A 14,416-nucleotide genomic window follows, 5' to 3' on the forward strand; every position below is an offset into this window, starting at 1 on the left:
CTCACTCTCGTTGCACAGAGCAGAGCTGCAGCTGCAGAGTCTTCCCCTGGCACACTAACTGGAGTGCTAACAATGTCTCCCTCGGCACACAAAGCAAGCCTACATCCAGGCAGTACTTTCCTCTAACTGCATGGGAGCTGTACAGGCTGTGCATTGGGGAATTTTTTTTGTTTGTTTGAATTCCTTTGGTCTCTTGGAAATCGGCATGCAAGGGCCAGCTCTCCTAACAGGCCATTTACACTTTAAAAATCCGACTGCTGCCCTGCCTGGGCTGCAGGGCCCAAGCCTGGCAAGTATTCGACGTTCTACTTACGCGTGATTTGCAGGGACACAAATGTTATGTGTCTTGTTTTCAAGAGGAGAGTGGCTAAATAATCGAATGTGTGTGTAGAGATCCTTGGGGCTTTGAGCCCCCTCCTGGAGGTACCACACCAGGTGAGTGATCAGCTTTCGCTGCAGGTGCAGAACTGACATATACTTGCTATTTCCCAGGTGGTGGGTGAATTGATTTCTTAGCCTTTGTAAAGCCCGGGCATGCTTCCAGACAGTAGTGCAAAGTATGTTTTGTATGTCTCAACTTAGTTTTGAGGCTTTTATTCCTAGGCCTCATCGTTTACCACAGCTGTAGCTATGAAATAATTTCTAAACTGCTCCTTCTGGAGAGCGAGGGATTATGATGGAGCTGGCCGGCTATTGAGCAGCGGCAGCAGCAAGCTCTGACAGAGGCCTGGGTTCGAGAAGCAGAGGGGGGCAGCTTCCTTATGCAAAGCAGCACGTGCCTCTTGGTTCAGGGACTGAAAGGCCGGAGTGTATGGCAAGAAAGTTATTTATCATGTTTGTTCTGCCCTTTCGACACTTCTGCTGTTCTGGTTGTTATCGCCGATTGTCTGTACTGGTGAATAGCAGTTTTAAACAGCTGTGCAATTGCATTAAATTAGTTAAGGGTACCACAGCCACAGCGCCTCAGGACAACACATATGCTCCCGTTAGTGTCAGGATTCTGCTCTGGCAGAAATCATCAGGCTCCAGCGATTATGGAGAAGTCTTTCATGGCAACCTCTTAGCCCCTAAGTTTCTGTGCCACACCTTCCTATCTATCTGGGTGTTTTTGCTTTTGTTGCAGGACCGAGAGGACAGACGGGGGTGCTTTGCTGCACCCGAGGTCAGAAAATGCCACATAGCCCCTGCCAGGTGAGCAAAACCCATGTATTTATTGCCAAGTAAGAAAAGAGAACGGTGTCAATGCGAGAGCGGGCAGAGAGCACGCTGGTGCCAGCAGCGGCTCTGCTCTGGCTGAGGGGTCTCTACTGAGGAGGAGCAGGGGGTGGGAGAGCAAGGCTGGCTTTGCCGGCCGGCTGCAGCTGTGCCGGAGTCCTGCTGGCAAAGGCTGCCCAGTGAGCTGAAGCTTCTGAATGGGCATGTCCTTGCTCTGCCATCTTTCCAATTAGCGTCCCTGGCTTTTGAAACTGCACCAGTTGCAGGCTCCTGTGTGCGAGCTCCAGATCCACCTCTGCTGTTCTAAATTTTGTACCTTTTTTGGCAAACATAAACCTCTGAACCCAACCTTTGTCCCTGCCCAGCCTAACAGTTTTGGGCTAACGTACCTCTGAAATGCAGTTTAGCTCAGTTTTTCCAGAGAGCCTTAAAGCTGTCCATAATAAAAACATTTCCACGCTTGGTGGTTCTGTTACTAGAGTCAGATCAGGACAGCGTGAGAGCAACCGCCGACACAAGTCACTCGGGTTCCCAGCTAGGAGTGTGCGAGGTAATGGCGCAGGTTGCAACCGGCAAGAACTCACCAGTGCGTCAGGAAAGAGGCATCCTTACAAGTGAATAATGCAGCAGCAGTTATTAACTGTCAAGTTCTGTGCATTTCCTTAGATTTGCGGATTAAAGCTACTCGCATCTGCAGCTAGGCTTTTGGGCCACAAGGTCTTGAGAGCTGTACTGAAGAACCTTTGTACCTTTGTGCCTGTCCTGTGATCTCCTTTTTTGGGCCATTCCCATAAAGAGGAGTATTTCATCCTTTCTGTAGCAATGCTTCACTTTTGAGTCCTAAGATATATTATCAGCTCTTCTTAGCTATAAATAACCACAATGGCAATCGGCTGCTTTGTGCTTTTTATCCAAAAAAGACACCATTTCCAGAAGCGGCAGCACCAACAGCCTCTTCTGCCCGCCTTGGTCTCTATTGAGCACTTCGCACCCAAGCACTGACCAAAGAAATACTTGCACGTTATGAGCCGGCGTGCAGCAAATCTGCTTCCGTGCCCTTGTCTTTTTGTAATCCTTGCATTTCTAGTTGTGGCTTGTGATTTTCTTCTTAACTTAGCAGCTTTCAGGGAGAGTACCTGACTCTCAGAATAGTTCAAACTTCTGCAACTCTCTTTCCTCTAAGTTCTGCCTTCCCCGGTTACCCTCCCCCAAACCTGTACAGACATTTAGTACATCAGAGTCATGGAGAAATAGATAATTGAATATTCACACATGCAGAAACAACACAGGCAGAATGTGGAACAATGTGGAAACAAGCGCAAAAAGAGGCGGCATCTGTTTATTGAAAATTAGAATGTAGAATAAATTAAGAGGGCAAGGTTAAAACACTTCATCTGCAGGCAGAGTTTGTGAGGGAGGAAGACTTTGCAGGAAGTTTACTACATAAACTAGATAAAGGGCTTATACAGTTTTATTTTTGCAAAACGGGCTTTTTTTGTTGGTTTTTTTTCTGAGGACACATTTTAAAGGGAAAAAAGGTGTCCACATAAAGAATGGTTTTCCAATAGAGATGGCTATATACGGTTGTTTCACAGTAATGCCAGAATTAAAACGCTTGTTAACTCTTACTGCGGGTAGACTAGGCTATGTGGCAGTACTTCAAAAGTACTGAAGAACAGAGTAAGCGTTTTCAGCAATACCCTCAATTCGTGTGAAGTGAACGATGTGCTAATTTTTCCACCAGTGCCAATACAGGTCATGTTGGCCCTTTCTAAAATGAATAACGGATTTAGCAAACTTGAATTTTTAATAGCTGTTTGGGTGACATTCTACAGGGAGGAGAGCAGATCCAAGAGTGTTTGATGGACTGAAAAATGCAGCGAATTTGGTTGTGACATGGAGTTACCCTGTTGGCATTTCCCAAGGCCTGCGGAGACACCACATCTGTGAACACAGATCTGAATTTCATCACTGGTTTTGTTTGTTTGTTTGTTTGATGCATACCTTCACATTTCGTACAGTAAGCTTGCAAAAGGTTTACCATTTTGAAGCTGCGCGAGTAGACAAAAGCCATATCCTAGTCATTCATCATAAACCAAGCTTAATTATGCTAGGACATATTGACACTGCGTCAGATTTTTAATATCTTCAACATAATTTTATAAGCATTGCTAACAGATGGGCTGATTATACTGAATTTGAGTTTTAAGTAATAGTTAAAAATTATAAAATATGATTAAACTGAAAATACCCATGCATACCTAATTTTCAGAAGCTACCGAAAGGGAAAACAGAGCGCGATAAAACCTCTTTTCTGTTTCCTGAGGGAAATACATTGCATTTAGGTGGGCAGATATCGAAGTTCCTTAAATGACTCTGTAAGTAAGTAGTGTATGCTATTGGCAGCTCCTCTTCTGTGCAATTACAACAGAAATGCAGAAGCTTATTCTTTCCATAGGCCTGCTGCTCTATTCCAGCATAAAAGGCATAAATTTGTCTGTTTCAGAAGCTGTTTTATTGAAACTATTTTTTTTTTTGTCATTGAAAAGGAAAGCGAGGAGTAATTTGAATTACCATTTTCCTGCTCCTTAATAACAACAACAAATGGGAAATTCTTGTAAAATACAGGGACAGCTTTGTGGGGCTAATGGAAGTTGCATGTGAATTTTGAACCGAAGGTCTTTTTTTCAGTTATCATTTTAAGGTTACTAACGGAAAGATAAGCCAAACTTCCCTCTCCCTGCCATTGTTCATGATGCACTGGACATCTGTTTCATATCACAAAGACGATGAGGTGATCAGTATCCTGAGTTCTGGAATAGGGAAAATATAAAAATGAAATACTTTCTGTTCAGCTCTCAATTCTACATATTGCAAAAAGAGAAGGGCATAGTCGTCCTCTACCCACTTACAGCCTGCGACAGTCCTCTGGCCAACGCGATCAGCGCTGAAAATGCTCACGAGGTTCAGGCCTGCTGTACTTCCAACAAACAGGCCTCCTGTCAACATTATTAGCATTTCTAAATGGAAGGAGATACTGGGCATGGACCATGCAAGAGGCTCGGGGGAAGAAAAAGCTTACTGAGGTTTAATATTTTGTTATAACGCCATCGACAGATGATGATCCTGTAACGAGAGTAATTAATTAAACGTTCAAAATGGCTTAATACCACCAACTTTTCATATATAGAAAGGGAGGAGGACTAAGCCCAGGTGTGTATGTTGAAGTTTCTCTGAATTTCATTAGGAACTTTAGCTACAACCTTTTTTCAGGATCTTTTCACCCTCAGTTATGGAAGTTCCAAGTGCAGTAAATGTCCACCTTTGCAAGCAATGTTACTTTTAAACATACTGAGGGAGACCCTTCCCTTCCAAGATGTATAATGCTGCCCTACTGCTACAAAAAACGCAGGCCAAAGGAGGACCCTATAAAAGGCAAAATCAGGCTATTACTTTATGGTGCTGTTCAGACCCAAACTGGGGCAAAACAAAGCTGTCTGGAGCAGGCACATGTTAGTGCAGTCAACACACTCACCCACAGCGTGGCTTTGGCACGTCAGAACCGACCTGACTTTTAACTCCGACCACTGCTGTGTCTCCGTAGCGTATTGCCTTGCACCCCACAGTGGTTTGTTTGCCTTTCAGCCCTCCGTGATATCGAATGCTCCTGTAAGACACCAGGCTGACAGTCAGCATCACCGCCTTCTACCGCAGCATGCGCGGGCAGGTGCTGGGCTGAAAAGAAGGGACTGAAGGAAGGACCCAGGGAGGGTTCCCAGCAGCACTGTTGCTCCAAGCCTGTGAGAGGACACAAAAGCCTGAACAAGCTGGGCAAAAGAAGCAGCACTGCAATGGCGTCTGTCTGTCCACATACCAGTGGTATTGGTACCAGTGAGTTGCTTGCAAGAGTCACTGACCCCCAGCAAATCCACAATCCTCAGCTTGCTTGTGGCAAGCACTTACTTGAAGGTCTGGCATGCCCCAGGAATCACAGCCCCCACTAGCAAACTGATTCACACAGCTGCTGCTGTCAGGGCTTGGTGACGTCCAAATGGCAGTTCCTGGTGTCTTCTCTGCAGTCAGTGACAGAGCTCATATTACTTATCAGTCTTTATTAGATACGGGATAAGGCTTGGTGTATATCTCTAGGAAGGTGATCTTGGGACCCACTTTTCTTCATCTGCTGAAAATCACCTCGGAGTTGAGGCATGGCCCTTTTCCTGTAATGGGTAATCTTGTCACAGACTCACAGAAGCCTCGCCTAATAGCTTTCCTGCGATACTCACTTGGGACACAGTGGAAAACGGGCATCTGATCTATATTGCTTAGTGGAAAGCAGATCATCCTGCAAATGGTGCTGCAGAGAAAGACATGTGCCCAGCGCTGGTGGAAGCTTCTGGTAATTCATTGTCTGTTACTCCGGAGAAACAAAGCCTCCAAAAACTGTGAGGCAGGGCAAGGCAGTGACACATCTTCACCCCGTGGTCCTCAGAGGATTTCTGTTCCGATGCTCCCTGGCTTTCTCCCTACAGAGTCTTGACAACAGATGTCTAAAATTGCCTGTCCCAACACCCACAATGGAGAGAGACTGAGCTCTCACTGAGCCTCTGGGGTTGGTGTATGACTGACTAGTAATACCAGAAGTGTCTGCTGGTTCCAGTTCAGATTTAAAATGCTTACAAAGCACCCATACACACTGGCAGGAAAACTGCTCACAAGCAAGAGGCGTGAGGATGTTTTACATCAGGGAGTTGCTGAGGTGCTCAAAATTATTCTTAGCTGCTGTCCAAAGCCGCTGCACGCTTAAGTATCTGCTGGCTAAACCCTATGGTGATGTTTTCAGCTGCCACAGAGCCAAGCTCCATGCTACCAGGCTATCGCTCCCTGGCAGAACTAACAGCTGAGTTGCTTCCGCTTTCACACTTTTCCTACTCTGCATACAGGGTCCGATACAGACAGCTCAGCACACACCCACCAATTTCAGCCTCGCACAAACGACCATGGGTGCGAGTCTTTGGTGGAAGAAGAGGAAAGCAAGCTTGGCAGGGGATGAGTTCCCTTCCTCTGACAGAGGTTAAGGATACCACTCACCAGTAGGTGGAAGTCTTATTTTCAGATCCCCTCTTCACCTGATTTAAAGCAAGGCTCTATCCTATTGCTTATTGAGTGAAGTGAAGAGGTGGACTTCGCATCTAGATGCAGATGAACTGCTCCTGTCAGTGGTAGCAACCAGTGTAAAAGCTTTCCAGGATCTCCTGCTCTTCAGCTTAAGCAGTTCTCCATGCGTTGTGTAAGGAAGCTAGACATCTGTACTGTTTTTAAAACACACCATTCATATGTAAAATAACATAGAAGGGTTTAATTTAAATAATGTCCAGTGTCCTAAGTATGCCTTTATACAGACAGCATCCAATAAGACATAATACATGATTTCCTTTAGTTCATGGTGGTTTTCAGTCTTTACTTTTTCTATATTGTACTTAAATTCAGCACTTTCTTCTTTTCTCCTAACTGATTTTGGACTGCTGTTTTGGTGTATACTTGGCAAGTCAGTCTAGACTAACGCTCTGCAAGCCTTCATCTCATCAATATTATCAGAACTGTCAGTCACATCTGCAAATGTCCATACCACATAATTAGAGCAAACCAGATTTGCCCATTTGGCAGTGGTTGATGAATACGATGCAAAATGCTTTATTTCTGTTCGCATTAACTTTTTGACAGAGAAGAATGATAATTTCCAAACTGTTTAAATTACTTTCTCATGCACCAGGAGCTGTTACACATTTACGTAAAGCTCTGTTGCTTTTTCAGAAACTTCCAACCACTACAGATAGTATTAAATGTGTCATTAACAATCTACTAAACACATCATTAAATGTTTTGTTATACTACCTGCTCTATCCTTTAAAAGTCAAAGGTTTTACCTTCAGGAAGTCACACTGCAGTCAGACATCTGTTCTGTAATCTACTGTGTGGTAGGACTCCAATTTCGCAGGCATCTCTATTAGTCTCTCTTGGAGAGGTTTATATTTTATTTTATTTTTTAAAAAAAAAGCTTTTTAGAAGCACAATCCTCTTGAGATGAATAAAACTCCTCCCAGGTACAGAAGCTTACAAGAAGCTACAATGCAAGTTCAATAAGTCACTTTCATAATGAAAAGAACCTCCATGTTCTGCACTATTAAGTAGCCTAAAGAGGCTTTTAGTTACTGCATTATCTGAAGTAACAATAGCCGATTTAGGCAAAAAGATTATCTAGTTCGACTTGATAAGATTACTGTGACGAAAGAGAAGCTGCTCTGCACAAGATTTTAGGGACTTTTGTGGAGCTATTAGACACAAAAATAATCTTTCCTCCCCATTAATATCGTAAAGTTAAAATTTGAGTAACTTTAAAAGTAAGCAGCCTGTTCACCAATGCTGTCATTAGGGGAAACTTACCACTCCCAAAGTCCAGTAAGTAGTTGCAGAAACACAGGTTATTGAGGGAAGTGAAAAGTGTGAATACCACAGGCATTAACGAAAGTTTCCTGAGAACTTTAGGAGAAAAAGGTAGAAAAAGTCACAGAGCTAGACCTGTCCTGGAAAAACCCAAAAGATAATCCATAACACAGCAAAATATTTGGAAGATCCAACATTCCAGGCAAACAGGAATAATTACTAGCCTATGATCAAATTGAATAAATTCCCCAAATGAGTATTTTCTTTAGAAGTCTGTCTCTTTTTTTTTCCACGCACCATTTACACCTAGTCTCAGTTAAATGGATAATTAACAGTGCCATGACTAATAAACGATCGTGGGATCACTGTAAATTGTGGGTTGAATTTAAGAACATAGTACTGAAAAGGAAGAGGACGGGAAATCTGAACCTACCTTTTCTTATATTACACACAAAGACAACAGAAGAGATTTCACACTAGGATCTGAAAGACTTTAATGTTTTAATACAGGTGGAAGTTTAAGACAGCTATATACATTTTGTGCAACACATACACAAGCCCTCTTAACAAACGATAGCTTTATCCTACTGGCGCAGCTCCTGGTGAATGCACTGCATTCAACAAGTTCAGTACTAGAGATCACAATTCTTCTCATTCTACTAAAATAATAAATTAGAAATTACAAAGTTATGATTTGCTTAAGGACGTAATGGGATTTTTCAAGAGTACAGTGTTAAGAGGGTCAGGTCTCACGCAATGTGAATTGAGTTGTGTGAAATTACTTCGATTCTTTGAAGTCCTACCTCGTATGTTGCAATACAAGCTCTGCTCATATAGGCATTTTAACATGTCATAAATTTGTCGTACCTTTCAACTGTCATTCCACAGTACATTGAGAGTTACTCTTCAAATGCATGACAATATTCAAATACCACACAAATTATTAAAATTAATACATAACTTGGGGGACACCCCCCCCCAAATTGATAAATGTATTGCCATTGGAAAGACAAAGAACTTGGCTAGTGTGTCGCAGAGTGCAGTTCTAGGTATCGACAGCGTCAGAACGTTCAAGAGGAAAGGATTAATCACCAGCACACTGCTAACCTGTCTCGTTTTCCAGTTTTTGTATCTCATTTTGTCCAGCCTCTGTGAGGTAAGATAAGAGTCTTTTATAGGCTTCTCTGTTGAAAAAAACAAAGGAATATAACGTGTTACTTAAACAACCTCACACATCCTAAGAGTAAAAGCACGTAATTCCCAAGCACATTGTTTACATATTGGGATATTAAAACACAGTAACTTTCCTTCCGCCCCGCCCCCCCCATCTATTCAACTGCTCTGTTTGCTGTGAATTTTTAGCATGGTCGGGTTGGAAGAAGAATAAGGACTGCATTGTTTACGGCACAAGTGTGGTGAAGATGCTTGGAAGTCTGCTTGCTTAGTAAACTGCTGCGAAATAGAATTTTTTTTATTTTAAAGTGTAGAGTTTCCAAGGCGTAGGTGAGATTGGCATTCAGACTTCATCATGTTTGCGATCTGATTTCTGCATAAGAAATCTCTCTGTGACGCATGCTACAGCACAGTGATGTGAGCCACTGGCACTAGGGTGCAGACTGGCTCTGGTACAGATTTAGACTGTTGTCCTCAACAAAGGGCAACGACCATTTTAAAATAAACCTGGAATTCAGAAGGGGACTGTCACTCAAGTGGATTTTCCAGAAGAGTGCATATGCGTTGATGAGACTTTTCACCTTAAGTTCATTCTAATACCCTCCAACATAGACAATATAATTATTGTTAAAGTACTGCCTCTGACATTTAGGTCTATTCTAATTATATATCTTTTTCATGAAATATTAACTTGAGCAAACAAAACTGCAGTTTTCATACTAGTTCCTTGCAATAACAACACTGGACATCACCACTATAAGCATCTAATGCAACTTCTGAACTTTGTTTCTCTCATGTATATGGGTTTGCACTTTAATGTCTACAATAATTGCACAGAATATGTTAATATAATGGTATTTAGTGGCCAGGACTGAAGAGAAAAAAGTTATTAGTGTTCTTACAATAAAGTGTTCGTGGATCACCTTAGACTGCTGGGTAACGGAGCACATTCTAAACACAAATCATTAACACAAAACATCAACAACAGATTTGATAATATATACGTTAAGTGATGGGGCTAAAAGAAATGTAGCTCTTCAGTAATCTCCAAGCATATATTCAGGAAGCTCAAACAACCTGGTTTTTTTTTTCCTATTTTGTAGGTAAAGGGATGAATTTTACCTTATCAACAGTATAAAAAAAATATGAAAATTGGCCATGAAATACATTATCAAAAGATCAAAAGCAGGTAGTATGAAAATCCTGCATATAATGGTACTTCAGTCTGACCTTGGGTGAATTCCCTTAAATAAAAGCAAATGTATTTGTTGGTAGAGGATAATAAAAAGTGAATAATTACAAGTGAGTTAAATATATTTTTCATTAAATGGAAAATGAATACCCTGTGACTACCCTTTACTGTTTCATGAGTAACGTTCTTGCACAACTCTTGTCTTTTGGGTTTTTCATAAGCCCAGACCCTGCTGATGTGCAGCTCAAAACTTCTCCAGTCTGAGGCGTGACTAGGATCCTACCCTTTGAGTAGTCCCAGTATATGCATAAATGCAAACACTGAGGCCAGTTCCTGGCCCAGACCCGCACGAGGGTCAAGGGCCAGCCTTTATTATATGGGTGCTGAAAGTTCACTGCTGCACCTGCACCCAGAGATGCCACCGCCTGTGCGGAGCTGCTCACCTCATGTGCCATTTCCTCCTAAAGCCAGATGGATTCACAAGTCAAATATTGCTGCTCTAAGTTCTTGGGGGGCACACAGAGGAGGTGTGAGTCTGCTGTGCCTGTCGGAGAGAGGAGGCCAGCCTTTTCTGGACACCCACAACTCTCCTATGTTTAGACTGGACATGAGGAGGCATTTCTTCACCGAGAGAGTGGTCAAACACTGGAACAGGCTTCTGGAGACTTGGTCGATGCCCCAAGTCTGTCAGCGTTTGGGAGGCATTTGGACAATGCCCTTAACAACGTGCTTTAACTTTTGGTCAGCCCCGAACTGGTCAGGCAGTTGGACTAGATGATCGTGGTAGGTCCCTTCCAACTGAAAATTATTCTATTCTGTATTACGAGAGAACTCTTGAAATTAAGCCATGAGTATTTCTTTTCCAGGCATCTCAGATCATACCTGATTATACCGTAATTTTACATATAACCCATAAAGTCCTCTAAAACAGGGACTGACGGGAAAATTTTTTGGAGCAGGAATTCGTCTTTATTCTGTTTTGCCACACACAGTGTAGTGAGCAGAGGCAACCTGGCTTTGCATAAATTCTATTGGGGTCTGTAGCCCTAGTGTCAAAACAGCTCTGAAAATACTTAGCAAATACAGATGGCTTAAAACCATAAAAGGCCTGAGCGAAGGGAGATTTCTGGCTGAACACACTTGAAAATCACTCATTTTTGAGTATCTGCGCTGCTGTCTAACATTGCTTTCTTTCAAAAGAGAATAAACCTCTACTGCTCATTGTCAAAAACCAATATTAAATAAAAATCAAACCTCTGTGCAGCATTTCTTCCAAGACCTTGTTTGCGCTCTGAATCCTTCAGAGACTGCGTGATTGTGGGAATCAGGCTGGTAACCAACGTCTGATCCAAGACTGCCACTGTCTCTAGTATGCTGAAAACCCGGTGATCATACACGGCAGTATACTCCTGGATAAACTGCCTGAGGGGGACACAGAGGCATTTAATGCAAGGTCAAAACTAGATGCAGAGAACATGCCAAAAACCAACGGAAGAGTCTAATCAGAACAAGCAATCTGGCTGCATGGCAATTTTCCTATTGTTACACTGAAATACCCTGCATGGAATACTTTCTCTAAATGAAGCCACGCTTTTGAAGGCTAATGCTAAAAACCCCCACACATTTATTTTCAAGCGAATTGTCAGATTCTGCTGCTGTTTCACCAGGGCTAACTTGTTCCAGAGCACTTTACTTTGTAATGCGTCTGGCTGAATGCAAAACTAAAACATGTATCTATTATTTAATAAAAAATAATAATTAAAAAAAAAAGACCAGCGAAACAAGAGATCCCGATTCAAGTCTTCAGAAATAATGTTAGCATTTCTTACAAAGCTCCACTCGACCTTAAGCAGGGCAGAGCGCTGGATGGAAGCACGCCCATTTGTCTTCCTGAGGGTCTGAGGTCTTTAAAGATCACAGATTACCTTCGAATCGGAAGTAACACCCTAGGGATGAAACGTCCCATGAAGGTGATGTATCACGTACCGGGAGACTGGCACGCCCACAAATATTCACGCTTATTTCAGTGAGTGTCTCTGGAGCTTTCATCGAGACACGACCCAGTACAGCACCAGTGCTTAGGTTTGCAGAATGTCTTTGGGTCTCAGCTCATGCAGGTCTTCTACTGTATCCATGTGAGAAACAGGATTCATTTTGCAGAGGTATGGAATAAGTATAATTTATGTGATCATAATCTATTATTTATTTGTCACAAAATCAAATCAATCAGAAAAAAAAGCTAAGCTTGTTATATGAGGATTTGATCTCCATTATATGCACTTCAAATTCGGCACGCGCATCTTTCACGGCGCCTAACAGTGACCATCCCCATTCACGGCGAGTTCTTCCCATTGCGGCAGCAACGTACCTCCCTATTACATACCTTTCAAAACAGCACCTAATCCGTGAGAAAGCAGTTATGTTTCTCTCTTCTACTTTTTTGCTCTGGCTTTTTGGCCACGCTATGTTTAAAACCAGTGCCAAAAGTACCGTTATTTAAATACCATAAACAAGTGACAATGCAGTATGTTAAGGATAATTAGTTATTTTAAAAAAACATGTTTGCTGTCAATTGGCTCGCAGTAGCTTCACTGCCAATTGGCACATTTTCTGGTTACCTAAATACAGAAGTCAGCTGGGTGGCACGTTCTCCTCCTGACCCTGCTTGGCAGCCTTCTACCATGTACTGTACAATGTCTGTAGATATTTTTTTAACTGTAAAAGAAAAATCACAAGATTCACACAGAGCTCTTGAACTGACCATCTGGAGAATGTCTTTCATGAAGGCTACAATTTTTAAATGAGAAAAAAAAAAAGGTTTTATCTTACTTTGATGCAAGGGAAATGGCCGAGAGCAGTTAGTTAGACTGGCTATAAAGAACAGAATGAATCACAGATTTATGCAAAAGTCTTATTTTCACCACCATTATACTTTAAACATACAGATTTTTAAGTACACGCTATGGTCTCTTTAAGTCAAAGCAAAGAGACACACACTTAGTGGAAATAGAGATTTATTTAAATTTAAGTTCTGTTTGTATTCTTTAATCATTCCTATTTGAATTAAAGAAAAGCAGTCATGGCATTATATCCTGCCCAAGGCTATATAGATCTACTCCTTACCTCAATGGTGGATACTGTTCTGAAATCCACCCTACCTCTTTTTTTAAGGGGGAAAAAAACCCACAAAACCCCACTATTTTCTTCCTCTTAATTGTTTCCAAATAAATATTCAAGTTGAAAGATGCAGCTCTTCCTTTATAAAGGTGGAACTGGGCTGCAAGGACTTTTCTAGAGGGCTGTGGTGGAGCCCTGTCTAGGCAGGCAGTGGGCTGGCGGCCACAGCAGCAGAAGACGTTCAGCTCATTCTACTCCACAGCACATTGCAAAGCAGGGACTTGCAGCTTCAGGCAGATACGGCTATGACGGCAAAAGGGGGAAGAAAGGTGTGTGATGATTCAGCTAATTTCCTAAGCATACCTTGTCCTGGAAACTTTTATAGACCAGAATCAAAAAGTACTTCTATTAGACAAAATTCCCAGGAGAAGTCAGAGGTGAATCCCCATTTTGCTTAATGCCTCTGCTGGCAGCGAGAAGTGGAAATTTTGGGCCTATGCACACATGCACATTCATTATACAGCTGTGGGGTGAACAGAGTGCTTCATTTTTTAGGAAGCTAAAAATAAAGAAGTTCCCACTACCAAACAAAGCACGCTAAAAGAAGAAAGAAGACTCAAAGGTGCCTTCAGAGAGCAACATGCTATTTTTAATCCATTTATAATGCCTCTATGGGGAGAACATACGCTAGTCTTACTTGCTCTCAAACCTTTAGGTGCAAGAAAACTTCCAGACTTAGCCAGTCTGGGAGGAATGAGATGGGAAGAATGGGGAGAAGGGAAATGCTCTTGAGATTCCTGAGAAGTTGATCCTTAGTTCATCAGAGAGCGAAACAAGGCAGGACTTCTCTGCCTCTTGGAGACAGAAGTCCCAGACCAGTTAATGAAAAAAGAAAGCTTGTCCAGTGTATCGGGCCCAAGTATCCCATTCACCTCATCTACGAGTCTTAAATATTGGGATGAAAGATGCTCAGCAGTACAAAAATCTTACGGGTGTGCAGAGATGTATTGAAAGCAAACAAGCAGCTCACCTTGTAGCTCATTAACCAATACCATGCATTTCAACATGGCTGGGAGAACCAAGTCAATGTCACATAGTTCAGTGCTCTGCGTTCTCTGAAGTACTTCAAGAATGAAAGCAACAACGGAGGCCAAGCGAGGAGGTGGAGCGTTACCTTTGAACTGCATGTAGTTTTCACTGGGAAGACAAAGCAAACCAGAACAAAGTCTATAATTTGGTTTTGCCGCTCAATGCAAGCACCATATACCTTAAAAT

At 42.3% G+C, this 14,416-nt stretch overlaps 1 protein-coding gene across 1 annotated transcript in view; it reads right to left on the bottom strand.

The window, feature by feature from the left end:
* Positions 1–4,789: 4,789 nt before the first annotated feature.
* MMS22L (MMS22-like, DNA repair protein) overlaps positions 4,790–14,416 on the bottom strand; it is a 131,946-nt gene continuing 122,319 nt past the window's right edge. Inside the window, exons 22-27 of the mRNA XM_009320166.1 lie at positions 14,172–14,338; positions 12,643–12,739; positions 11,279–11,446; positions 8,767–8,843; positions 7,660–7,755; positions 4,790–5,013 (exon numbers count right to left, since the gene is read on the bottom strand). Coding sequence (XP_009318441.1) covers positions 4,790–5,013; positions 7,660–7,755; positions 8,767–8,843; positions 11,279–11,446; positions 12,643–12,739; positions 14,172–14,338 — 829 coding nt within the window. The remainder of the gene's footprint in view (positions 5,014–7,659; positions 7,756–8,766; positions 8,844–11,278; positions 11,447–12,642; positions 12,740–14,171; positions 14,339–14,416) is intronic.

The sequence above is a fragment of the Pygoscelis adeliae genome, unplaced genomic scaffold (genome assembly GCF_000699105.1).
Source record: "Pygoscelis adeliae isolate BGI_AS28 unplaced genomic scaffold, ASM69910v1 Scaffold41, whole genome shotgun sequence".
Lineage (NCBI taxonomy): Eukaryota > Metazoa > Chordata > Aves > Sphenisciformes > Spheniscidae > Pygoscelis > Pygoscelis adeliae.